Source organism: Microtus oregoni, unplaced genomic scaffold, assembly GCF_018167655.1.
Source record: "Microtus oregoni isolate MIOR12 unplaced genomic scaffold, Mior012 000002F_ref0000024, whole genome shotgun sequence".
Classification (NCBI taxonomy): Eukaryota; Metazoa; Chordata; class Mammalia; order Rodentia; family Cricetidae; genus Microtus; species Microtus oregoni.
Genome location: NW_024543061.1, coordinates 8,142,283 through 8,164,142, shown reverse-complemented (window position 1 = coordinate 8,164,142; position 21,860 = coordinate 8,142,283). Strand labels below are relative to the sequence as shown.

At 40.2% G+C, this 21,860-nt stretch overlaps 1 protein-coding gene across 8 annotated transcripts in view; it reads left to right on the top strand.

The window, feature by feature from the left end:
• Il12rb2 (interleukin 12 receptor subunit beta 2) overlaps positions 1-21,860 on the top strand; it is a 73,949-nt gene that overhangs the window by 35,103 nt on the left and 16,986 nt on the right. For all 8 annotated transcript variants that reach the window (XM_041679582.1, XM_041679574.1, XM_041679521.1 and 5 more), the window contains 2 exons: positions 11,425-11,641; positions 20,693-20,893. In XM_041679582.1, the coding sequence (XP_041535516.1) occupies positions 11,425-11,641; positions 20,693-20,893 (418 nt within the window). The remainder of the gene's footprint in view (positions 1-11,424; positions 11,642-20,692; positions 20,894-21,860) is intronic.

Genomic DNA, 21,860 nt, shown 5'->3' with positions numbered 1-21,860 from the left:
CAAGAGAATCTATTAAAAATAACTTGTTGCATCATGACCAAGCCCTTGTCTTTGAAACTAACATTGCAGTTCATAATGAAGCTGCTTTCAAGGACAATGGTCAAAGTAGGATACACTGAGAGCTGTATTTGTAAATGAGACATCCAGCTTGGGTGTTTTATAATCAGGCCCAGCTGATGCTGCACTGGCGGGAGGGCTCGAGGGCAGGCATGTGAGTGTTTTTTAATAACACTAGAACAACCCAGAACTGCAAAAAGGGGCACCAAGGAAGTCCAAAGTAGAACTATTCCCCAACCTGTGAAGACAGTGGCAGAACAAAAGAAAATGTGAAATTTATCTTGCACTTTTGTAGGGTGTTTGCCTTAGAGGAACGAGTAGGTACTGAGTGGGTGGAACCCCTGTAGGGAGGGAGTGTGTGTGGGCGCTGGTGTAAGTGTGCTCACATACATATCCGTGAGATTGTCATGGATGTGTGAATGTGTTTGTATGTATGGAAGAGACGAGTATGAGTATGTATGGAGTAAGTATGTACATAGGAGTTCATGACTGTAAGGGAGTGATTGGGTGAGCATGTATGTAAAAATGTGTGCATGCAGGTGTGTGTTTATATGAGTGTGGGAGGTTGTGAATGGGTAGAGGGTGGTGTACAGTGTGTAGATATGTGCCTGTATGAACGGTGGTGTGCTAAGGTGAGGAAGACTTTGTATCGGAGTGCAATTTAAAGACACCAGAATGAGCTAAAGGGGAGCTAAAGATCTGAGGGGTAAGAAATCTACCCACAACGGGAATCATCTGACCATGTTTCTTCATTCTTCTCTCTCCAGTGCATCATTTCTCATTGTTTCCCCAAACTCGTTCTCCTTGTTCTACCTTGTTCTTAGTTCTACCCATTACTAATTCCCAGTCATATATATCCTTAAAACCAGCAATTCCCCAGCCCTATAGATTCCGAGCTGGAACTCTCTTGCCCCATAGAAAAATCAGATAAGGGTTTTCACACACACACACACACACACACACACACACACACACACACTCACACACCGAGAGAGAGAGAGAGAGAGAGAGAGAGAGAGAGAGAGAGAGAGAGAGATCCATGGGAGTGGCTAGTACACGTCTGGTGAACTCCTTAATTGAGAAAGTTATTTAAGAAACTTTAAATAATAATAAACTTTTATTAAGTCATCAGGGAATTCTAGAGGGGAAGGTTGGTTCCCTGTACTACATTTTTAGGTGTTAGAAAGGTTTAATTTCAGTAAACTTATGAATAAGGCAAGGATTGTTTAAATCAGAGCGCCACTTTTCTCAGGATGCATAGAAGATACCAGGTAACTAGGCAACCTATGTAAACAGTCAAGTAGAAGTCAGGGCTCTTGGTCAGATAGCGCATACACCAGACGCTGCAATTTCTATTGGCCTAGGTCTGGAATTAGACTTACTGCTCTAAGCAACGAAGAGATCCAGGCCTCTAAGTTATCAGTTCTGGGCTATTCTGTTATCAGCCGTTCTGATCGTGGGTGTTGTGGGTCTTTCTCTGGGCTGCAGTTAATTACCTCTTCTGCTCTCCTTGAGAACAAAACATAATTAAAATCATCAGTAAATGGAGGTGAAAGTGAGCGTAAGGAGTTAAGAATCTCTTAAGTGAGGTAAAACCAGAGCAGCAGTTTAAGCAGGTAATGCCTGGACCCTAAGCACTGACAAAATGCCTGCTGATAAAGATAATTGCAGGAAGGTAGATAGATCTGGGTGCTTACCTAGGAGAGAGGAACAAGGCCTGGCAGAAGGAAATTGTTCCTCTGTAGTACTGAGATTAAAAGCATGCACCACTACTGCCCGGTTTCTAGGGCAAACTAGTGTTGCTACTGGGATTAAAGGTGTGTGTCGCCGCTCCCTGGTCTGTAGGGCTAACCAGGGCAGATGTTTTATTCTCCGATCTTCAGGCCAGCTTTATTTATTAAAATATAAGTGAAATATCACTATATTTTAGTAGTTCTGATATCTTGTTAATCACAGCTGATTCTTCAGCCCCAGCTAACCAGAACCACAGGATCTTAATTCAAAAGCAACAAATGGCCCTGAAATAGTCTTTAAATTTCCCTCTGAAACTACACAAGACAGGCATCCATCTTGTACACTAGTCTTAACATTATCTTCCAAGCTCATAAAGAACATCCCAGAGAGTCCTTGACACTCAACAGTTCTTCTAACACAAAGTTCCAAAGTCCTTCCACAGTCCTCCCCCAGACATGGCTAGATAGGTCACGGCAATACCACACACCAAGGCACGAATTTGTCTTAGGGCCACTATTGCCAATACAAAACACCATGATCAAAAAGCAAGTCAGAGAGGAAAGGGTTTATTTGGCTCACACTTTCACAGTGTTGGTCATCACTGAAGGAATTCAGGACAGGAACTCAAAGAGGGAGGGATCCTGGAGGTAGCAGCTGATGCAGGTCATTGAGGGGTGCTGCTTCCTGGCTTGCTTCCCCTGGCTTGCTCACACAGCTTTCTTGTAGAACTCAGGACCACCATGAGCTGCCCAGCCCTCATTGATTGCTAAATGAGAAAATGTATTACAGCTGGATCTCATGGCGGCATTCCCTCAACGGAGGCTCCTTCCTCTCTGATGACTCTAGTTTGTGTCAGGTTGACACACAAAACCATCCAGTACAAAGAGCAACAGTAAAATGTTGATGGTTTGTTGTAGGATTCCATGCTCTCTTCTTTCGCTCCAGTTCTTGCCCTATCACAGATGGACACAGCATATCCAAAGATGGGTACTAATGGGAAGAAAGGTTGCTCTTCCCCAGTTGCTAATGATACATTTCAGCTGAAAGGCAGGGGGTTCTGGTTAGTGAGCAGAATGTGGCCAATGACAAAAATGAGACAATCAAGGGCAGAAAGTTACCAAATTAGAAAGCAGAAACAGAAGGGGAAATAGAGTTTTATTTTCATGAAAAGCTCCCTTATTTTATAGCATTTCTAGATGCAAATTAAGATAGAAATCATGATGTCTGGGCAACACCCATGAGATTTCATTCTTGATTCAGTCAGCTCAGAAGCAGAACATCCAGGGAACTGGTCATGTGAGTGCTACCTGGTCCAGCTAAGAGTCCATTCTCTAATCTAGATAGAGCTGTGTATCTGGTTCAAGTTCTGTTTCTCTGTCATGTGATCCATGTGTTTATGTGTGCCCATCCACATGTGTCTGTATGAACATGCATGTGTGTTTATGAGTCTGTGTGTGTGTATCTGTGGTGTTTCTATATATATGCATGTGTTATAATTTTTAATTTATTTTTGACAATTTCATACATATATATAATGTTGAGATTTTTAAGTCATAAAAAAACACAGTGTATTATGCTGAGATTCACACCCATGTCTGCTGCCCACCCACTCCTGCCCACTAAACTCCTTGTTTCTTTTTTATTAGCCCTGCTCCTACTTTCATGTCTTCTTTTCACAAGTATGTGACCCACTGGATTTAATTGAGGTTGCATGCATAAGCATGGATATAGTGTGATTTACTGAAGGTTGAGTAATTTACCAGTGGCTACACCACTGAAGAAAATGACTCTTCTGCCACAGCAACCCACTATCAATCAATTGCTCCTTAAGGAGGGGTAAGAACTCATGTGTCCCTCCCCTATCCTTGATAGAATGTTAATGAGCCTATTCTCACACGTATTTTCTTCGGGTGACCACAGCTACTGTTTCATGATTGCAACTGCCGTGTCCTTGTCTTTCCAGAAGACTGTTTTACAGATCTCTTCCACATCCCACATTCTTTCTGCTTCCTCTTCCCCATTTTCACTAAGCCTTGAAGGGAATGGTATATATGTTCCATTTAAGACTGATTTTATATATGTTTACTTTGTATCCTGCCACTTTGTTCATGGTTATCAGTTCCGGAAGGTTTTGTGGTAGAATATCTTATGTACTAAATCATAATATCTGCAAATAGGGAAACTTTAAGTTCTTCCTTTCCCGTTTATATTTACGTTTATTTCCTTCTCTTGTCTTATTACTCTAGCTATGACTTTATCTTGAATAAGGGTAGGAAAATGGATACCTTTGTCTTGTTCATGATCTTAATAAGTTTGCATATATAGCCTTTGTTATATTGAAAGATATTTTTCTCCACCCCAATAATCTCCTGGATTTTTGTTTGTTTGTTTGTTTGTTTGTTTGTTGTTTGTTTGTTTTCCCATATGAAGTTCAGTATTATTCTTTCAAGGTCGATGAAGAATTGTATTGGGATTTTAATAGGGATTGCTTTTAGTAAAATGACCATTTTTACTATGTTAATCCTACTGGTTAATCAATGAACATGGGAGATCTTTTCATCTTCTGATATCTTTTCCAATTTCTTTCTCCAAAATACTTGAAGCTTTTGTCATACAGGTCTTTAGAGTTACACCCAGATATTTTTTGTTTGGTTTTTTTTGTTTGTTTGTTTGGTTGGGTTTTTTTTGTTTTGTTTTTGGTTTTGGTTTTGGTTGTTTGCTTGCTTAATTGCCTTTTTTGAGAAAGGGTTTCTCCATATAGCCTTACTTGGCTTTCCTGAAACTCACTCTGTAAACCAGACTGGCCTTGAACTTACAGAGATTCACCTTCCTCTGCCTCCTGAGTGCTGAAATTAAAGGCATGCACAGCCATTGCCAAGCAAGGTATTTTATATTATTTGTAGCTATTGTGAAGGGTGTTGTTTCCCTGATTTTTTTTCTCACCTTATTTATCTCTTGTAAATAGGAGGGATACTGATTTTTTTGAGTTAATCTTGTATTCAACCACTTCACTAAAGGTGTTTGTCAGCTGTAGGAATTTCCTGTTAGAATTTTTGGGGTCACTTATGTATACTATCATATCATCTGCAAAGAGTGATAATTTGACTTCTTCCTTTTCAATTTGTTTCCCCTTGATCTTCTTTAGTTGTCTTATTGCTCAAGCTAGAACTTCAAGTACTACTTTGGCCAGATATAGAGTGCACAGCTTTGTCTTGCTCCTGATTTTTGTGAAATTGCTTTGAGTCTCTCCTTTGATGTTGGCTGTCTAATTGATGTATATTGTTTTTATTATGTTTAGATATGTTCCTTGTATCCCTAATCTTTCCAAGGTTTTTGTCATGGAGGGGTGTTGAATTTTGGGAAAGGCTTTCTCAGCATCTAATGATATGATCATGTGGTTTTGTTCTTTCAGTTTGTTTATATGATGGATTGATTACATTGTCAGAGTTTCATATGTTGAATCATTCGTGCATCTCTGGGATGAAACTTACTTGATATTGGTGGATGATATTTTTAATGTATACTTAGATTCGGTTATGTTCATTTGATTCAAGAATTTTAAATTTTCCTTCTTGATTTCTTGAATTACACATTCATCATTCAACAGTGTTGTTTAATCTCTATTAGTTTGTGTTTTTCTGTAGTTTCTCTTGCTGTTGATTCCTAGTTTTAATCTATTGTGGTAAGATAGAATACAAGAAGTTATTTCAATGTTTCCATATTCATTGAGATTTGTTTTGTGTTCTAATATATGATCTATTTTATATAGTTTCATGGGCTAATGTGCAAAACAATCCCACACCAGTTAGGATTTAAAGGGGTATTTATTTTGGGGGGTAAAACTCACAAAACACCAACCATCAGGAAAGGAGCTTAGTCACTGGAGCAGGAGCCAGAACCAAGAGAGCTAGCTGAGGCTTGCCGCTCTTTTTTAAAGATAAATAGACCACGCCCCAGTGGGCTGGTATTTCAGCAGCTATTGGCTGAAGGAGCGGAAAGTCCTCCCGCAGCAATGGGCTGCTTGGACAAAATATATAATAGTATTCTTTAGTGTTCAGGTAGAGTCTACAGACTTCTTTCAGACACATTTGATCTATGATAAAAGTTAATTTCAGTGTCTCTCTATTTTTTGGTATAACCTATCTTTGGGTGATAGTGGGATACTGAAGTCACTTGCTATTGCTGTGTTGTGGTTAGTCTGTGCCTTTGCATCTAGTAATACTTGTTTTGTGAAACTGAGTGTACCTCTGTTCAGTGTTCAAATACTTACAACTATTAATGTCCCTTGATGGATTGTCCCCTAAATCGGTATGAAGTGATTTTGATCTTGTCTTACTAGGTCTGGTTTGAAGTCTATTTTGTCAGGTATCACAATATCAAGACCTGTTTGTTTCTTGGTTCCATTTGTTTGGATACCTTTTTCCATTCTCTCACCTGCCTTTAATGTTAAGTGTGGTTCCTTGAAGCAGTAAAAAGAATATTCTTGTTTTCTAGTCAAATTTTCTAGTCTTTTGATTGAGGAACCAAAACCATTAATATTTGGGGTTATTATTGAAAAGTGTAAATTAATTCTTGTCATTTGATGGTTGTGCAGTGCTCAGTGTTTTCTTAGTCATTATACGTATAACAACTGTTTTAGCTTCATTTATTCTGCCGCCCCCTCCCCACAAGCTTCTTGACTGACTGTGCTTCTTTCTCTTCTGTCCATAATATTCTTTCCAGCATCCTCTATTGAGCTGGATTAATGCTCATAAATTCCTTTAGCCCTTTAGTCTGCTTTTTTTTTCCATGGGAAATTTTTCTTTTTTCTTCAGTTATGACTGATAGTTTTATCAAGTATGGGTAGTCTTGCCGGGCGGTGGTGGCGCACGCCTTTAATCCCAGCACTCAGGAGGCAGAGACAGGCGGATCTCTGTGAGTTCGAGGCCAGCCTGGTCTACAAGAGCTAGTTCCAGGACAGGAACCAAAAGCTACAAAGAAACCCTGTCTCAAAAAATCAAAAAAAAAAAAAAAGTATAGGTAATCTTGGGTTGGCATCTGTGGTCTTTTTTTTTTTAAGGAAAGTTATTTTTTTTATTTATTTATTTATTTATTTATTATGTATACAATATTCTGTCTGTATGCCTGAAGGCCAGAAGAGGGCACCAGACCTCTTTACAGGTGGTTGTAAGCCACCATGTGGTTGCTGGGAATTGAACTCAGGACCTTTGGAAGAGCAGGCAATGCTCTTAACCGCTGAGCCATCTCTCCAGCCCCATCTGTGGTCTTATATAATTAGAAATATGTCTTTCTAAGTGTTTTAGTCTTTTTGTTGTTGTTTTTGTTTTGTTTTGTTTCATGACAGGCTTTCTCTGTTTAGCCCTGGCTGTCCAGGAACTCACTCTGTAGACCAGGCTGACCTGAAACACAGATCCTCCATTCTCTGCCTCCCAAGTGCTAGGATTAATGACATGTACCATATTGCCTGGCTCTTGTTTCTGGCTTTTAAAGTTTCTATGTTTGCTATGCCTTCAGCACAGCATTCTTCTCCTTCATTTTCTCCCATAGTATACATCTGCTTCTATTGGCATCTGAGGATCAAGTGCTGGAGGGTCAGCCTTCAATCTGAAAAGCAAGCAAGATTTCCATGTGGTGTCTTGGGAAGGTGGTCAAATTTAGGGTTATAAGTAACATTGGCCAGACACACAGATAAGTTCTCTAGATGGTTTTGCATGGCTGGGTATTAGGGTTTTAGGAAGAAGGGTGCTTGCTGCTGGCCTAATGAACTAGGTTCTCCACTCTGTTCCGTGACAGTTGAGGGACATGTCAGGGCTGGCAGGAGTGCTAACCTCTGGCCTCATGAGCAAGCATTACTCTCTGTATGGCTCTGTTGCCGCTGTATGTGTTCTTTAGCAAGGTGTTTTTAACCTCCCATACACACTTTCCTCATGAGTAAACTTAAGATAATACTAATGTATAACACATGAGGCTACCATAAAGATTCACGAGGTAATTATGAAAGTCAGAATCACATTCCTGTTATGAGGCAAGCATTGTGCAAGCCCATAAGGACACAAATGTGAGCTGATGATGTGTCTGGGAGAACACAAACCTGGAAGGTTTCAGTGGAGTGGTGCTTAGAACTTGAAATCCAAATTAGAACACAGGTGGCATGTGCCTGTAGTCCCATCTACTAAAGAGGCTGAAGTAGGGGGATCATTAAGCCTAGGAACTTAAGGCTAGTCTAGGCAACATAGAGAGACCTCATCTCAGGAAAGCAAACAAACAACGAACCCTTCCTGTTATTTCTACACTTTGGACTGGGGTTGCTGATTGTAAGTCACGATTTCCAAAATGAAGGTACTCAGTTTGTGTAAGGGGGGGGGTGTTGTTGTTGTTTTACACTTATTTATTTGGGTCATGTGCATGTGACATTAATAGAATTGATGTCTATTCTCTCCTTCCACCATGTGCGTTTCAAAATTGAACTCAAGTGATCAGGCTTGTCAGCAAATGCTGGGCCCCACTGGGCCATCCTGCCAGCCCCGTATTCTGTTAACTCACAAATTATATGGACTTTATGACCATTTATGGCATTAGTAGAAATTTCATAGACAGCTAAAAGACAAGTCAAGAATTTTGACTATCCTTATTTTCAAAATAAAGATATTATGTCTCAGAGCGATAAAACAACTGTGTGTAATAGATGTTACACAGAGACATGAGAAATCAAAGATGCTTCCTACTGCAATTTGAGGGTGGGGATACAGTTCAGCATGAAGAGCATGTACTAGCACGCGCAGGGCCTGTATTCAATCCCCAGCGTCACCCATGCACAAAACTACCAAGGATCCAAAGCTAACACAAAAGGAAAGGAGAGCTGTGGCTAATGTGCCCTACGCCTGAGCTTTCAAAGGGGTCTTGATGTCTACTGCTCTTCTTTGACATGAGCAAAACTCTAATGGCCTTCCCTTTCTGTGATTAGGTTTCTTCTTTTTATTATTTGTACTTAGTGCTAGTAGAAGGGATCCAGGTGTCAGAAACCCTACATGGATTGGCAATTGCACACTCCAGAAAACGCTCCTCCCTGACAGCCACCAGGGGGCGGTCTATAGACTCTTATGTCTTCTCTCTAGGTATGGCTTGAGCTGGTTGATCAGCTGCTCTAAACCAGGCTCACACCTCAGAAAGGGAAGCAAGATCTAAACATAACAAGGAATATAAAGCTCGTGATTAACAAAATGTTATTTTCTCCCTTATCACCTTCTCAAATGAGTAGCACTGGAGTACGAATATGTTTATCTGCAGAGTCAGTCAGTCCGTCAGGATGGCTATCTTCAGAGTTCACGGCTTGTCTCCCGTGACTCAGAGCCTTCTGGCTCTTGAAGAAAAACGCCTGTCCCCACCCTTCTCAAATTGCTAAATGCAAGCCTTCTGTTGACGCTGTGTGTCAGAACGCATCATAACGCCATAGCTGGAGAAGGTGTTTTGCGACTTTGAGCTGGGAGGGTGACTGGGATTCCATCTGTAAATTGCAGCAGCCTGAACCTCCTCCCTGTCTCATTTGCATTTACTTATTTTGTGTCATGAGGGAACAACACATCACAGCAGAGGGAGAAAAACACTATAGATGAAAGCAAGTGTCGGTTACAGAAAGGCATCCCCTCAGCTATCTCTCACTGCATCCTTTCCTGCCAGCCCTATATGTTCAGAGATAAGTATATCTATCATACACTGTCCCAAGCTCTCTCCACCAAGTCATTGCTCAGAAGTTAACTGCTCACACAGCTCCATTCCTGCCAGAGGATGACTTCCCCAAAAAGCATTTATTTCATCTATGTTGCTTTTCTCCTCTGACGAAGGTCAGATTTATTAATATGATGTTTGTTAGAACATTAGACTTTAAAAAACATTTGCATAGCTGGGTGTGGTGGCACACACCCATAACCCCAGAGACAGGAGCACTAACAAAAGTTTGAGGCTCAGTCTGGTTTATGCAGTCAGTTCTAAGACAGCTAGGGCATCACTGTGAGATCCTGTCCAAAATACACACACACACACACACACACACAAAAAAAAAAAAAAAAAACAAAAAACTGGGGAACATAATTAAAAGCAAGCAAATGCTTATGTAATCCTCACAACAGGCAATGAGATTGACTGTGATGGACGTAATGGACACCTGAAATGATAACTTCAGGGAAATGCTGAAGATTCTCCAAAGCCTCCCCATCAGCGCTGTTTTCACCCAGTACACTGGACCAGGCTAAGATCTAATTTAGAACTTATGGACCAAAAGTTTCCCCCAATAGACTTGCATTAACTAAGCTCCAGAAATGGCAATATACAGAGCTGAGCTCATTGATTAATTACAGTAAAAATGTAGCTAGTGGGCCAATCAGAAGACTTGACTCAGCAAATCAGAACATTCTCTCTCCAGCACTAAATGTCTCAGAATCCAAATTGCAATCAGGACGGCAATTTATTCACTTAAAGCGAAAGAACTGAAGTGCACCAGCTGTTCATGCCCAAACACTTCTGACAGATAAACTGCATAGAAAATCAAATTATGCAGCCTCTTGGTAAGCGGGGCATTTGCTGGTCCTCAGGTGTGTCTTCCAGTAAATGGTCTCCTGCCATGAATGGAGAGCTGTGCCCAGAAAACTATACCACTTAAGTCTGTTAGCCAAGCCTTCTTCCTGCAGTAGGCAGGGATGGGCACTGCCAGGGTTAGACTTCACAGCTCTTCAGGTCTGTGTTTCCATTTGCCATGGCCATTGTACAAAACAAGAGAAAAAGAACAGTTTCTGCTTACTGTGTGACTTTGTTCCCAAATGATCTCAATCAGAATTTTGCAGTTTGGAGCTAGGTTCCTAGAACAGATAGCTAATTCAAGTTCCTAAGGGTCATTTTACTGCTTTAGCTCCTGAATGTGGTGGTTTTGATGTTTCAAGCAGTCTTGCACTTTCTATATTTAAAAAGGCATTCTCACCAGGAGGCGGTGGAACACACCTTTAATCCCAGCATTTGGGAGGCAAAGGCAGGTGAGTCTGAGGACAGCCTATTCTATAGAGTTCTGCGACAACCAAGGTATATAGGGAAACCCTGTCTGAGAAAAACGAACGAACAAAAATGAACCCTCTCTCACCACTCCCCACCCATTCCTGGCTTTCTCTGAGTGTCTCTCTGTATCTGTCCATGAGTGTGTCCCTCTGAGTGTCTCTTTGAGTATGTCTCTGTGTGTCTCCCTATGAGCATGTTTCACAAATTTTAAAACAAAAATCCAGAGGAACTGAGTGCTTGCCCCAAGATCTGAGTGTCGGTAAATTCGCAGCTCAGAGCCGGTGCTGCTACAGTCAGACTTCACAGCTTTCCTATGAGGTATTTACCATCAGTAAGCTTCATTTTGAAGAAAGAAAAATCAGTGTTTTAAAGAATTATCTTTTGAAAATGTTAACCAATTTTTTTTACTAAATAGAAGGTGTGAGATTGTGAATCACTGAATGAAAGTGTACAGTGGAGATGAGAAGATATAAATAAATAAAGCACTTAGAGTCAGTCGCCTGCATCCATGTTGGGTGGTTCCGGCACAAAGAGCATCCCTGATCTTGTCTGAGAGTAAGGCTAAGGCTACGTACCTATGTTCTCTTGCAGAATCTGAGTTCCTCAGAGGCAAGGGGGGAAATACTCCAGTACCAGGTGACCTTACAGGAGGTAACAAGAAAAATTACACTGCAGAACATTACAGCACACACCTCCTGGACCGGGGTCATTCCCAGAACTGGGGCTTGGACTGCTTCTGTGTCTGCAGCCAGTTCAAAAGGCTCTTCTGCGCCCACTCGTATTAACCTAGTGGATCTATGTGGCACTGGTAGGTACCTAGTCACCTTAACACTGCCTGTGGGAAGTGCTCTCCCTCACCTTCTCTTTCCTGCAGGTACAGACCAGAGTGTGGTATGAGCAGCCAATAGAGTTCGGTGTCAACAGCTGTTGTTTCCTGTTACCTTGGCAATGTCCTTGAGCAAATGAATTATAATTAACCCTCTGAGCTTCAATTTCTTCATAAGATGGAGATTATACTTACTGTCTTGCAAACCACTGTAAGATTACAATCTTACATATGTATTAGTAACATTACATTAGAGTAATATTTTCCAATTAGGCTAGTTTTTACAAATTTAACTATATATATTGCTAAATTCTGGACCAAAAAAATAGACTTATATTTAAAAATTGAGTATTAAAATAAAATTGTGATCTTAGTGAAATTGTGATAAAGTTTTGTTCTTTATTATATACATTTAAATATGTATCTAGTTGTCTTCAAAAAATCAACTAGATGTAGAGTCTCACATTTATAATCATATCTTCTATAATTATTTCCTCAAAGAAAAGACCATTATTAGCTAAAAAAGGGATCTTATGCTATGTCTCAAAGTCTGCACTGTAAAAAAGAAAAAAAAAGTCTAAACAGGATAAAACACTGTATTTGGACCCTCTCTTATAACTTAGTGTCATATTGTTATATATACATGTGTTCAGCAATCATCAGTTTGAAGAAATTTCTGTCAAGAGATTATGTTATTTTTAAGATGTATTATTTTATGTGTATATGTCTTTTGCCTGCATGGATGTCTGTATACCATTTGTATGCAGTGCGTATGGAGGCTGGAGAGGGCATCAGATCCCCTGGAACTGGAGTTACAAATGGTTGTGAGCCTCCATGTGGGTGCTGGGAACCTATCATGGGTCCATTGGAAGATCAGCCAATGCTATTAATGGCTGAGTCATCTCTCCAGTCCCAAAACATTGATGTTTTAGATGCAACATTAAATTTTGATTATATTTTAAGAACACATAATGAACACAGCTAGATGAAAATACCAGTAAACATGGGTATCAGCTCGATTTAGCATTTGAGTTAGGAATTGCTCCTCAGAGGCCGTCTGACTGAAGGCCTGACTACTGTGGCTCATTTGCCCTCTCACATGATAGTTCAGGGTAGTAACGTCAGTCAGTCTCCAGGCTCCTCGCTCTTTCCCTCTGCCAAAGCTGACGTTTGTCCTCACATGGAAATGGTCCAAAGGCTGCCAGAGCTCTAGCTGTTTCTTTGTAGGCAGCAGAATAGAGAGGAGGCAGAAGGGAGTGGCCCCAGTGTGCAGGAGCTCACCTCAGTGCACAGCATTATGCACTTGCTGCTACTTGCTGGCCCTCACTACTCACCTGACCACACCCAGCTGCAAAGAAGGCTCAAGAGCCACATTTCTGGCAGCCTTGCTATCTTCCTGAAGAAGATGAAAAGTTGTTTGGTAGGAAAAGCACCCAAGGAAAAAACGTAAAGGGAAAGATGGATCTCTAACTATAGGGAAACCCTTCCAAGTTCATACACTGTGAAATAATTTTATCTTAAAAATACCATATGTGGTAGGTATGATAGTGAACACCTGTAACCCAAGCAGGAGGCCTAGGCAAGATGTTGGCAAGTTAGAAGCCAGTGTAGACTCTGTAGTAAGATCCTGTCTCAAAAAAAAGAAAAAATGCAAGTAAAGCTTAAACAGCAAATAATAGCTTATAAATAAATATGTGTGTGTGCATCATATATATTCTATACATGTGTGTATCATATATATATATGTATTGATATATATCACATTTTGGCATAGAGTTGATATTGTCTATATATTTGTCTATATTAATCTTTTAAATTAATTTTTAATTAATTTGTACTTTTTTCAAATTCATAGAATATCAGGGATATAAACACACAGCTCAAAAAAAGAAAGTACAAGAGCCCAGCCTGTATAGTTCAGAGATCACTTTTAATATACACAAGACCCTAAAGTTGATCCCCATTGCATCTCCATGACCCTTCAATTATCATAGGAAAAACAGAGATATAAAAATGTTTAACTTAGTTAGCAATTAATGAGATGTAAATTTTGAAAAAAAACGTGAAAAATCAAGTCAAACTGACGGAGTGAGAAGAATGAGTGTGCTCCATGTTGGTGAAACTGTTTTTGTGTGCTGTTGGGGGGGGTGTAAATTGGCACAACTTTCTGGAAAACAATTTGTCAATACATAAAAATGCTAGATATGCACCAGAGAATTTCACTATTCAATATTCCAGACCAGCCTGGGATGTAGAATGAAACTGTCTCAAAAATAAATAAGAAAGAAGGAAGGCAAGGAGGGAGGGAGGGAGGCAGAGAGGAAAGGAGGAAGGGAGAGAAGTTTATCCTCAAGAAATAATAGAATGTTAGAAGTGTAAATGCAGACGTTCATTGAAACTGCTTGAGGGCTCTTGTCCGAGTTTGACATCCTGAGTTCAATCCCCAAGACCCCGCAAGGTGGAAGGAAAGAACTGACTCCCTCAAGTTATCCTCTGACCTTCAGACCTGTGCTATGGTACATGTACGTGCACAACATGTATACATAAATAATAGATTTTTTTATATATTATTTAATAATAATATAGCTGGCCTAAACATACAATAGAGAACAGACTTCAAATATGTCTGACCTTGGCCTGTCTTAATCACACCCTAGCATGTCACTACTGTTCCATGGGAAGATTTACATTACAAGCAACAAAGTAGTCTCTTAAAAGGATACATGGTCCCAGAGATAACACACACACACACACACACACACATGCACGCACGCACGCACACACACAGATAATTCCACTTTAAATCTACATTTATATGAGCAGATTTCCTTTTATACTTAAAAACAAAAAGCAGAGCCGAACAGTGGTGGCACACACCTTTAATCCCAGCACTCAGAAGGCAGAGGCAGGAGAATCTGTGAGTTTGAAACCAGCCTGGTCTACAAGAGTTAGTTCCAGGGCAGGCTCCAAAACTATAGAAATACCCTGTTTCAAAAAACAAACAACAAAAAGCCTAGTAGAAGCCATGGACATATTAACAGAGGTGATTTCTGCATCATTGGATTACCAAAAATTTTTCTTCAACGCCCTCCCCCTTTTGGTACATTTTTTTTTTCCTTTAAAAAATCTTATTTAGGGCTGGAGAGATGGCTCAGTGGTTAAGAGCATTGCCTGCTCTTCCAAAGGTCCTGAGTTCAATTCCCAGCAACCGCATGGTGGCTCACAACCATCTGTAATGGGGTCTGGTGCCCTCTTCTGGCCTTCAGGAATTCACACAGACAGAACATTGCATACATAATAAATAAATAAATAAATATTAAAAAAAAAATCTTATTTAAGCTGGGTACTGTGGTACATACCTTTAATCCTTCCTCTTGGGAGGCAGAGGTGAATGGATCTCTGAACCAACCTGATCTACAGAGCAAGATCCAGGATGGCCAGGGTACCACAGAGAAACCTTGTCTTGAAAAACCTAACTAAATAAATAAATAAATAAATACTTTATTTTATTTTTTCCATTTATTGATTTAGTATCTGTGTTTGTATTCATGTCACAGTGTGCCTGTGGTCAGAGGACAACTTTTGGGGGTGCGTTCTGTCCTTCCACCAAGTGGATCTTGGGGATCAAATTCAGGCTTAACAGCCAGTATCTTACCTGCTTAGCGTCCTACACCCCCTGCTGTTTTTCATATTTCATGTTTCTCCTCTGTGGATAAGTATTGTACATAGACTTTTTAAAGATTGATTTGTTTTTGTTTGTTTGTGTGTGTGTTTTACCTATGTAAAACATCCGTGTGTATGCATAGCACAACTGTGCTTGGTGCCTAGGGAATCAGAGCCCTGGCACTGAACTGCCATGCAGTGCTGAGAACCGAAACTGATCCTCTGCAAGAGCAGCATTGCTCTTCAATGCTAAGCCATCTCTCTGGCTCCTGTACACAGCATTTTTTAAAAATGGATTCTGCAGTGGCATTATGCTGTTTTTAAGATGAGCTACATAAAAATTAGCCCTGGTGGCTGGTGCCGGCCTTTCATCCCAGCTATCAGGAGGCTGACACATGAAGGTTTTGCATTTGAGAATGGCCTGAGCTACATAGCATTCTCAGCTACACATTGAAATCCAGTATCAAAAACCCACTGTTGATGGGGAGATAGATATCATAGTAAATAAAGAACTTGCCATGCAAGCCTGAGCACCTGAGTTCAATCCCCAGAACTGACATTTGAAAAGCCAGGCATGGTGTATGTTTGTAATCCCAATACTGGGAGACAATGATCCATGAATACATGGAGCTTGCTGGGCAGCCAGCCTAGCCTACCTGGTGAATAACAGTCCAGTGAGAATCTGTCTCAAAAACAAAAGGTGTTTGAGATCTCAAGAACACCATCCAAGGCTGTCCTCAGGCATATGCACACACACCTACACGTACACACACGAACATGTACAGAATGCACACACATACATATAAAAATACAGTGACTAGGGCTGGAGAGATGGCTCAGTGGTTAAGACAACTACCTGCTCTTCCAAAGGTCCTGAGTTCAATTCCCAGCAACCACATGGTGGCTTACAACCATCTGTAAAGAGGTCTGGCGCCCTCTTCTGGCCTTCAGGCATACAGACAGAATATTGTATACATAATAAATAAATAAATTTTTTAAAAAAAATACAGTGACTAGGCATACATCTCAATAGTACAGCATTTTCTTAACAATGGCCTAGATCCAAGTAACAGAACATGAAAGTAAAGCACTCATCTATATAAAATACATAAATAAATAAATAAATCTTTTTAAAAATAAAATAAAAAAAGATTGCTTCTTCCCAGATGACACAACTCTGTATTAAGTTGACAAAAAAAAACCTGGAGAGCACAGTGGCTCACACAGATGTCAGAGACTGTGGCTCAGGAATGTGAAGTAAAATCCAGTGTAAGGATACAATATTCTGAAAATATCTCTTACATAGTAAGAGACTGGTACTTTTACTGAACCTCACAGCCAGAGTTAACAATACTCCATGAAGTCACGTAAGGCTGCTAGCCTACTGTGTACTCAAACCCGCCTTTTACAAGAACAATATAATAAACCAACCTTACTTGTTTTGGATTTCCCATGTAATTAATGTCTAGCACCTAAGCCCCTCCATAAGTGTAACTGTAAATTATGTACTCTTCCATGCCCCTGACCCAGAGAAGGCACATGTATCATTTGCTGAAAGCAGAAATACAGACAGAAGTTGAAAGCCACTTCCTAAAATCTACTATGAATGTTGAAAGCAACCATTTATGGATATTGGTTAATAAACAATGATGTTATCTGGGTTAGTCGGGATCAGTTGGAGCCAGAGGCAACCCCTTGTACAACTCTGTTAAAGATTTCTGTTAAGTATCCCATTCCTTCCCTGTGTAATGCTTTCTGTGCTGTTCAATAAATACAGACTGAAGAGGCAGACACACATACAGACACAGTCAGACACCTTTCATACATACAACGACACGTACAGTACATACAGACACATACAACAGACAGACACAGAGACACATTCAGCTCGTATGACAGACACACAGGCATAGACAGAGGACAGAGACAGAGAACATGAAATAGAAAATTAAAACCTATTCTCACTTTTGGTTAAATGAGGAAGTGTTTTTCTCTCCTTAATTTGATACTGATGCATTTAAAAGAAATGCTAATGAAAATAATCCAAGCAATCCAAGAACAGACACCCAGCAAGCAGCAGAGCTAGACAGAGAAAGTACCCTCCTTTCTCTTAGGTGGTACCTTACAAGCATCAGAACTCTACATAGAGGTTCTCGGGAAACATGGAGCTAGAGTATTCTGATTGACACTAAGAAAGTAATTTCATTTTATGGTTTTTCTGAGACAAGGTTTCACTCTGTAGCCCAGGCTGTTCTTGAACTCACAAAGTTCCACCTGCTTCTGCCTCCGAGTGCCAGGATTAAAGGTGTGTGTCACCATGCCTGACATAAAGATAGGAGTCTGAAAGGTGACTGAGAGAAGGGAAGACGCAGTCTGGTGAACATCCTAGAGAAGGAATCACAGACTGGTGCTGGTAAGCCCAGCGGCTGAAGGACTCTGCAAGATGCAAGCTGATTTGCTTAACAAATTTCAGATAAAGCAGAGATGAAAAAGACAACCTCATATAAATGATCTCGCAAATTGTAGCACTCAATATTTATGGAATGAATAAATTTTACTCTAAAACAATATCCTCGGGCTGATGAGATGAGTTGCAGGAAAGGAAACTGCCAGGCCTGACGACTTGAGTTCTAGCCCTGAGGCCACTATGGTGAAAGGGGAGAACCAGCTCCTCAGGGTGTCCTCTGACCTCCACACATATGCTTTGACACTTGCATGTAAGTACACACACACATACAAAATAAAACACGCACAAAAATAAAGGCAGTCATAATAACATTCTGAAAGCTAGAGCTAGCTTACCCCAACCTCTATGCTTTTTTAATAATGCCCAGGCACAAACTACTTTACAATTGAACCGTGAAAAAATACATAACCTTATTTTATTCAATTCATGTAGAAAATAGAAAATAAGGAAAGCTGTCCAATCCATTTTATGGAATCAATTGCTTTATGATCAATTTTATTTTATTAATAAAAGTAAATAAAGACAGTAGAGGAAGGATTAATGTTTAATCAATTGTGAATAGAGACACACAATATAAATAAATTATTGGCTATCTAAATCTATATAGATATATTTTAAAAATTAGTGCCAATAGTTCCAACTTTCAGGTAAGCATATACAGCATTTGAAAATGATTACTCTGTCCTAAAACAAGTAAAAAAGAGACAAACTAAAAAGGCAACAATGTCCTCCTCCATTCCTCCTCCCAACCCACTGCAGATAAAAATAAATGTCTGTACATAGGAAACTTATTTTTTTATATATTTATTTATTATTTATTATGTATACAATAGTCTATCTGTGTGTATGCCGAAGGCCAGAAGAGGACACCAGACCTTATTACAGATGGTTGTGAGCCACCATGTGGTTGCTGGTAATTGAACTCAGGACCTTTGGAAGAGCAGGCAATGCTCTTAACCACTGAGTCATCTCTCCAGCCCCCATAGGAAACTTCTTTTGTTGTCACTAAGAGCCTTTTGCTTTATAGTTTTCTATTATTCTTCAATTAAATGTTTCATTCTTAGGGTATGAAGGCTTTTTTTCTAGCTAGTAATATTTCCACTATTAATTGGAATGCTAGCATAAAATACCTTTCATTTCTACTTAAGAAGAATTTTTCTATTATTTTTATTACTGTGTATTCATAAGTTTCATTATGATATTTTCATATGTTTTCCATGTACTTTGATCATATTTACTCTTCCCATTAGTCAATTCTTCTTCAACTCACGAGAGAAGTAAAACCCCAGGGAAGTCACTGCCCCCAGCATTGAAAGAAAAGGTGAATATCTAAGGATTAGCAGGTGGGATGTGCCTGCACAGTTTACAATGCAGACACACCATCCCTGGAAAACAGAAATAAATAGCATTTCCTTTCTTAAAAAATAACCTTTCTAGCTTATACTTTGGACTGAAACCCTAAGCATAAAAAGCAAAAGTAAAGGCCAATAGAAGACAATGTAGTTGAATGTGTTCATAGTCCCAGCGTGGTGGAAATTTACAAACAAGACTCAGAATCAAAACTGTGGTAAATTTACCAGTACCACGGTAGATAACAAAGTTGTCAGAGAACTAACTGACTGCATTAAGAGTAGAAAACTGGATAGTAATTAGATTCATCAAAGCTACTTGCAGATCAGAAAAAGGCAGAAACACACGAAAAAATGAGCCAAGTCTACTAATAGCTACAGAAGGAAAGTCATTGAGTAATTTGGACTCAGGAAAGTCAAATCTCTAATCACGTATGATTTTATACGTATCAAATTGATAAGCAGAAAGGGAAATAGAAAGTGTAGGTGAGGTGAGAGCCCTCCTGCTAGCTACCCTTGGTGAAGGGTCAACGTGCTTTCATTGTTTACCTTCTGTGCGTGTGTACAGTTTCTTGCTCAGGCTGGGCAAGGGCTACACCCCCGTCTCATCCATCTGTTTTGGAGATCAGTCAGAGGGATTCTCCCTAGCCAAGCAGTCCTGTGCGTGTACATCCTGGATGGTCTTGCACATGCACAGAGGTGCTGTAGTGTCACTGTGTCCTTGTGTCAGGACACTCCTTCTGGTCACTGGAGAGCAGAGGAGAAAAGGGCTTAGCAGAAGTGGGAAGGAGTGAGCTAGGTTTACATGAAGAAGGAGAATGAATCCATTCCAAAAACGAAACTAAGTGAAAAGGTTTGACAAAACATGGTGTGTTTTGTGAGAATACGACACAAGCAAAGGGTCACACTACTTCTCAGCGATACATTTATGTCTAAGGAGACAAATGGGCGGTCATTAAAAGGGTGTATATTACATTTAACAGAGTGAGCACTTTGAGGGAATTCAGTAAGTAAATACAAATAGAAATAAATCCACAAAGAAAGCTACTCTGGATTATAGAACAAGCTGCTGAGGCTAATCCTCCGTGGACTGAAAAACATGAACTTAAACCTTGACCTGGAAGTCCCTAAAGAGAGACTGAATTTCTAAAACTTAGCTGGGATAAGCTGTCGTGTCTTATTTTAGTGTGTGTGTGTGTGTGTTCATGTATGAGCAGATGCATGTGTGCACATGTAACCGCAGGATAACCTTAGGTAGCTGTTATTCCTTAAGCACGATCTATCTTGCTTTTTGTTTGTTGTTGAAAAAAAAATCTCACTTACTAGGTAGGCTAGTTAGACTGGCTGGACATCTCAGGAATCTTCCTGTCTCCACTTCCGCAGGACTGATGTACAAGTGTGCAGCACCGTACCAGCCACACCTGGCTTTCCCCCAGTGGGTTATGGTGATTGAATTAGCATCCTCAAACACTTGACTGACTGTGATGTCTCTCCAGTTCCCATTTTTATCTTTATCCGTTCTGATTTTGTCCTTCCTCCTCCTCACCTCCAAAGGGTTGCTGGCTCCTTCCTGGGTATCTGCTAAGTCAGAGAACATGGACAACATTGTGGTGACCTGGCAGCCTCCGGGGAAAGCTGTCTCTGCTGTTCAAGAGTACATAGTGGAATGGAGGGCTCTAGAACCAGGAAGGAATGTGAGCTTTCCCCCACACTGGCTGCGGATCCCTCCCTACAACACGACTGCTCTGATTTCAGGTACCGCACTACTCACATGTCTTCTAGAGAGCCACTAAATTCCCATTTGTTTGTCTAGTTTTCTGTCAACGTGTTAACAAGTTAGAGCTGTCTGAGAATTGATAAAGAGGGAATCATAATTGAGAAAATGCCTCCCTAAGACTTGCCTGCAGGCAAAACTGTGGGGTCTTGTCTTACTAATTCATGTGGCACCTCTAAGCAGGTGGCTGGTGCTATAAAAAAAGCAGACTGAGCAAGCTGTAGGGAGCAAGCCAGTGAGCAGCACTTTTCCATGGCTCAGATACAGCGTCTAGAACCACACCATGAGTCCTGCCATGACTTCCTTGGATGGTAGACTACAAGCATGAGATGGAATAAGCCTTTTCCTCTCCAGGCTGCCTTTGGACATGTTGTTATATTACAGTAGTAGGAGCCCTAAGACATTTGGGGAGACAAAGCTATTTTGTCTTCAATTACAGAGGGTTACATGTTATACTAGAATCCTAAACAGTGGGAACCTAGAGTCCATCAAGACTGCCCTGTAAGCCAGATGGGGTGGTGCATGCCTTTAATTCCACAACTTGGGAGGCAGAGACAGGTGAATCTCTGGAGTTCAGGGCCAGACTGGTCTACATAGTGAGCTCAAGAACAGCAAGAGTTACATAGTGAGACCTTGTCTTGAAAAAAAAAAAGACAGCCCTCGGGACTAACTTGAGGACCAAGTGACTGAAGAAGGCTTATGTTTATGGGAGAATTATGTCCCCTAGCACCATGCCCAATAAGATGAAAGAATAATTGAACCAAATAAGTATGGCAGAAACCTAACTTGTCAAAGATACATTTATCTTTGTAAAGTCATTTAACTCAAAACAATTTTGTGCACTGAGTCATTATTTTTATGCAAGATAAGATATGATAAGAAAATTCTGAAATTATAAAATACATAATTGCTTCTGAGGCATTGTTTTAAACCCATCATACAGATGGC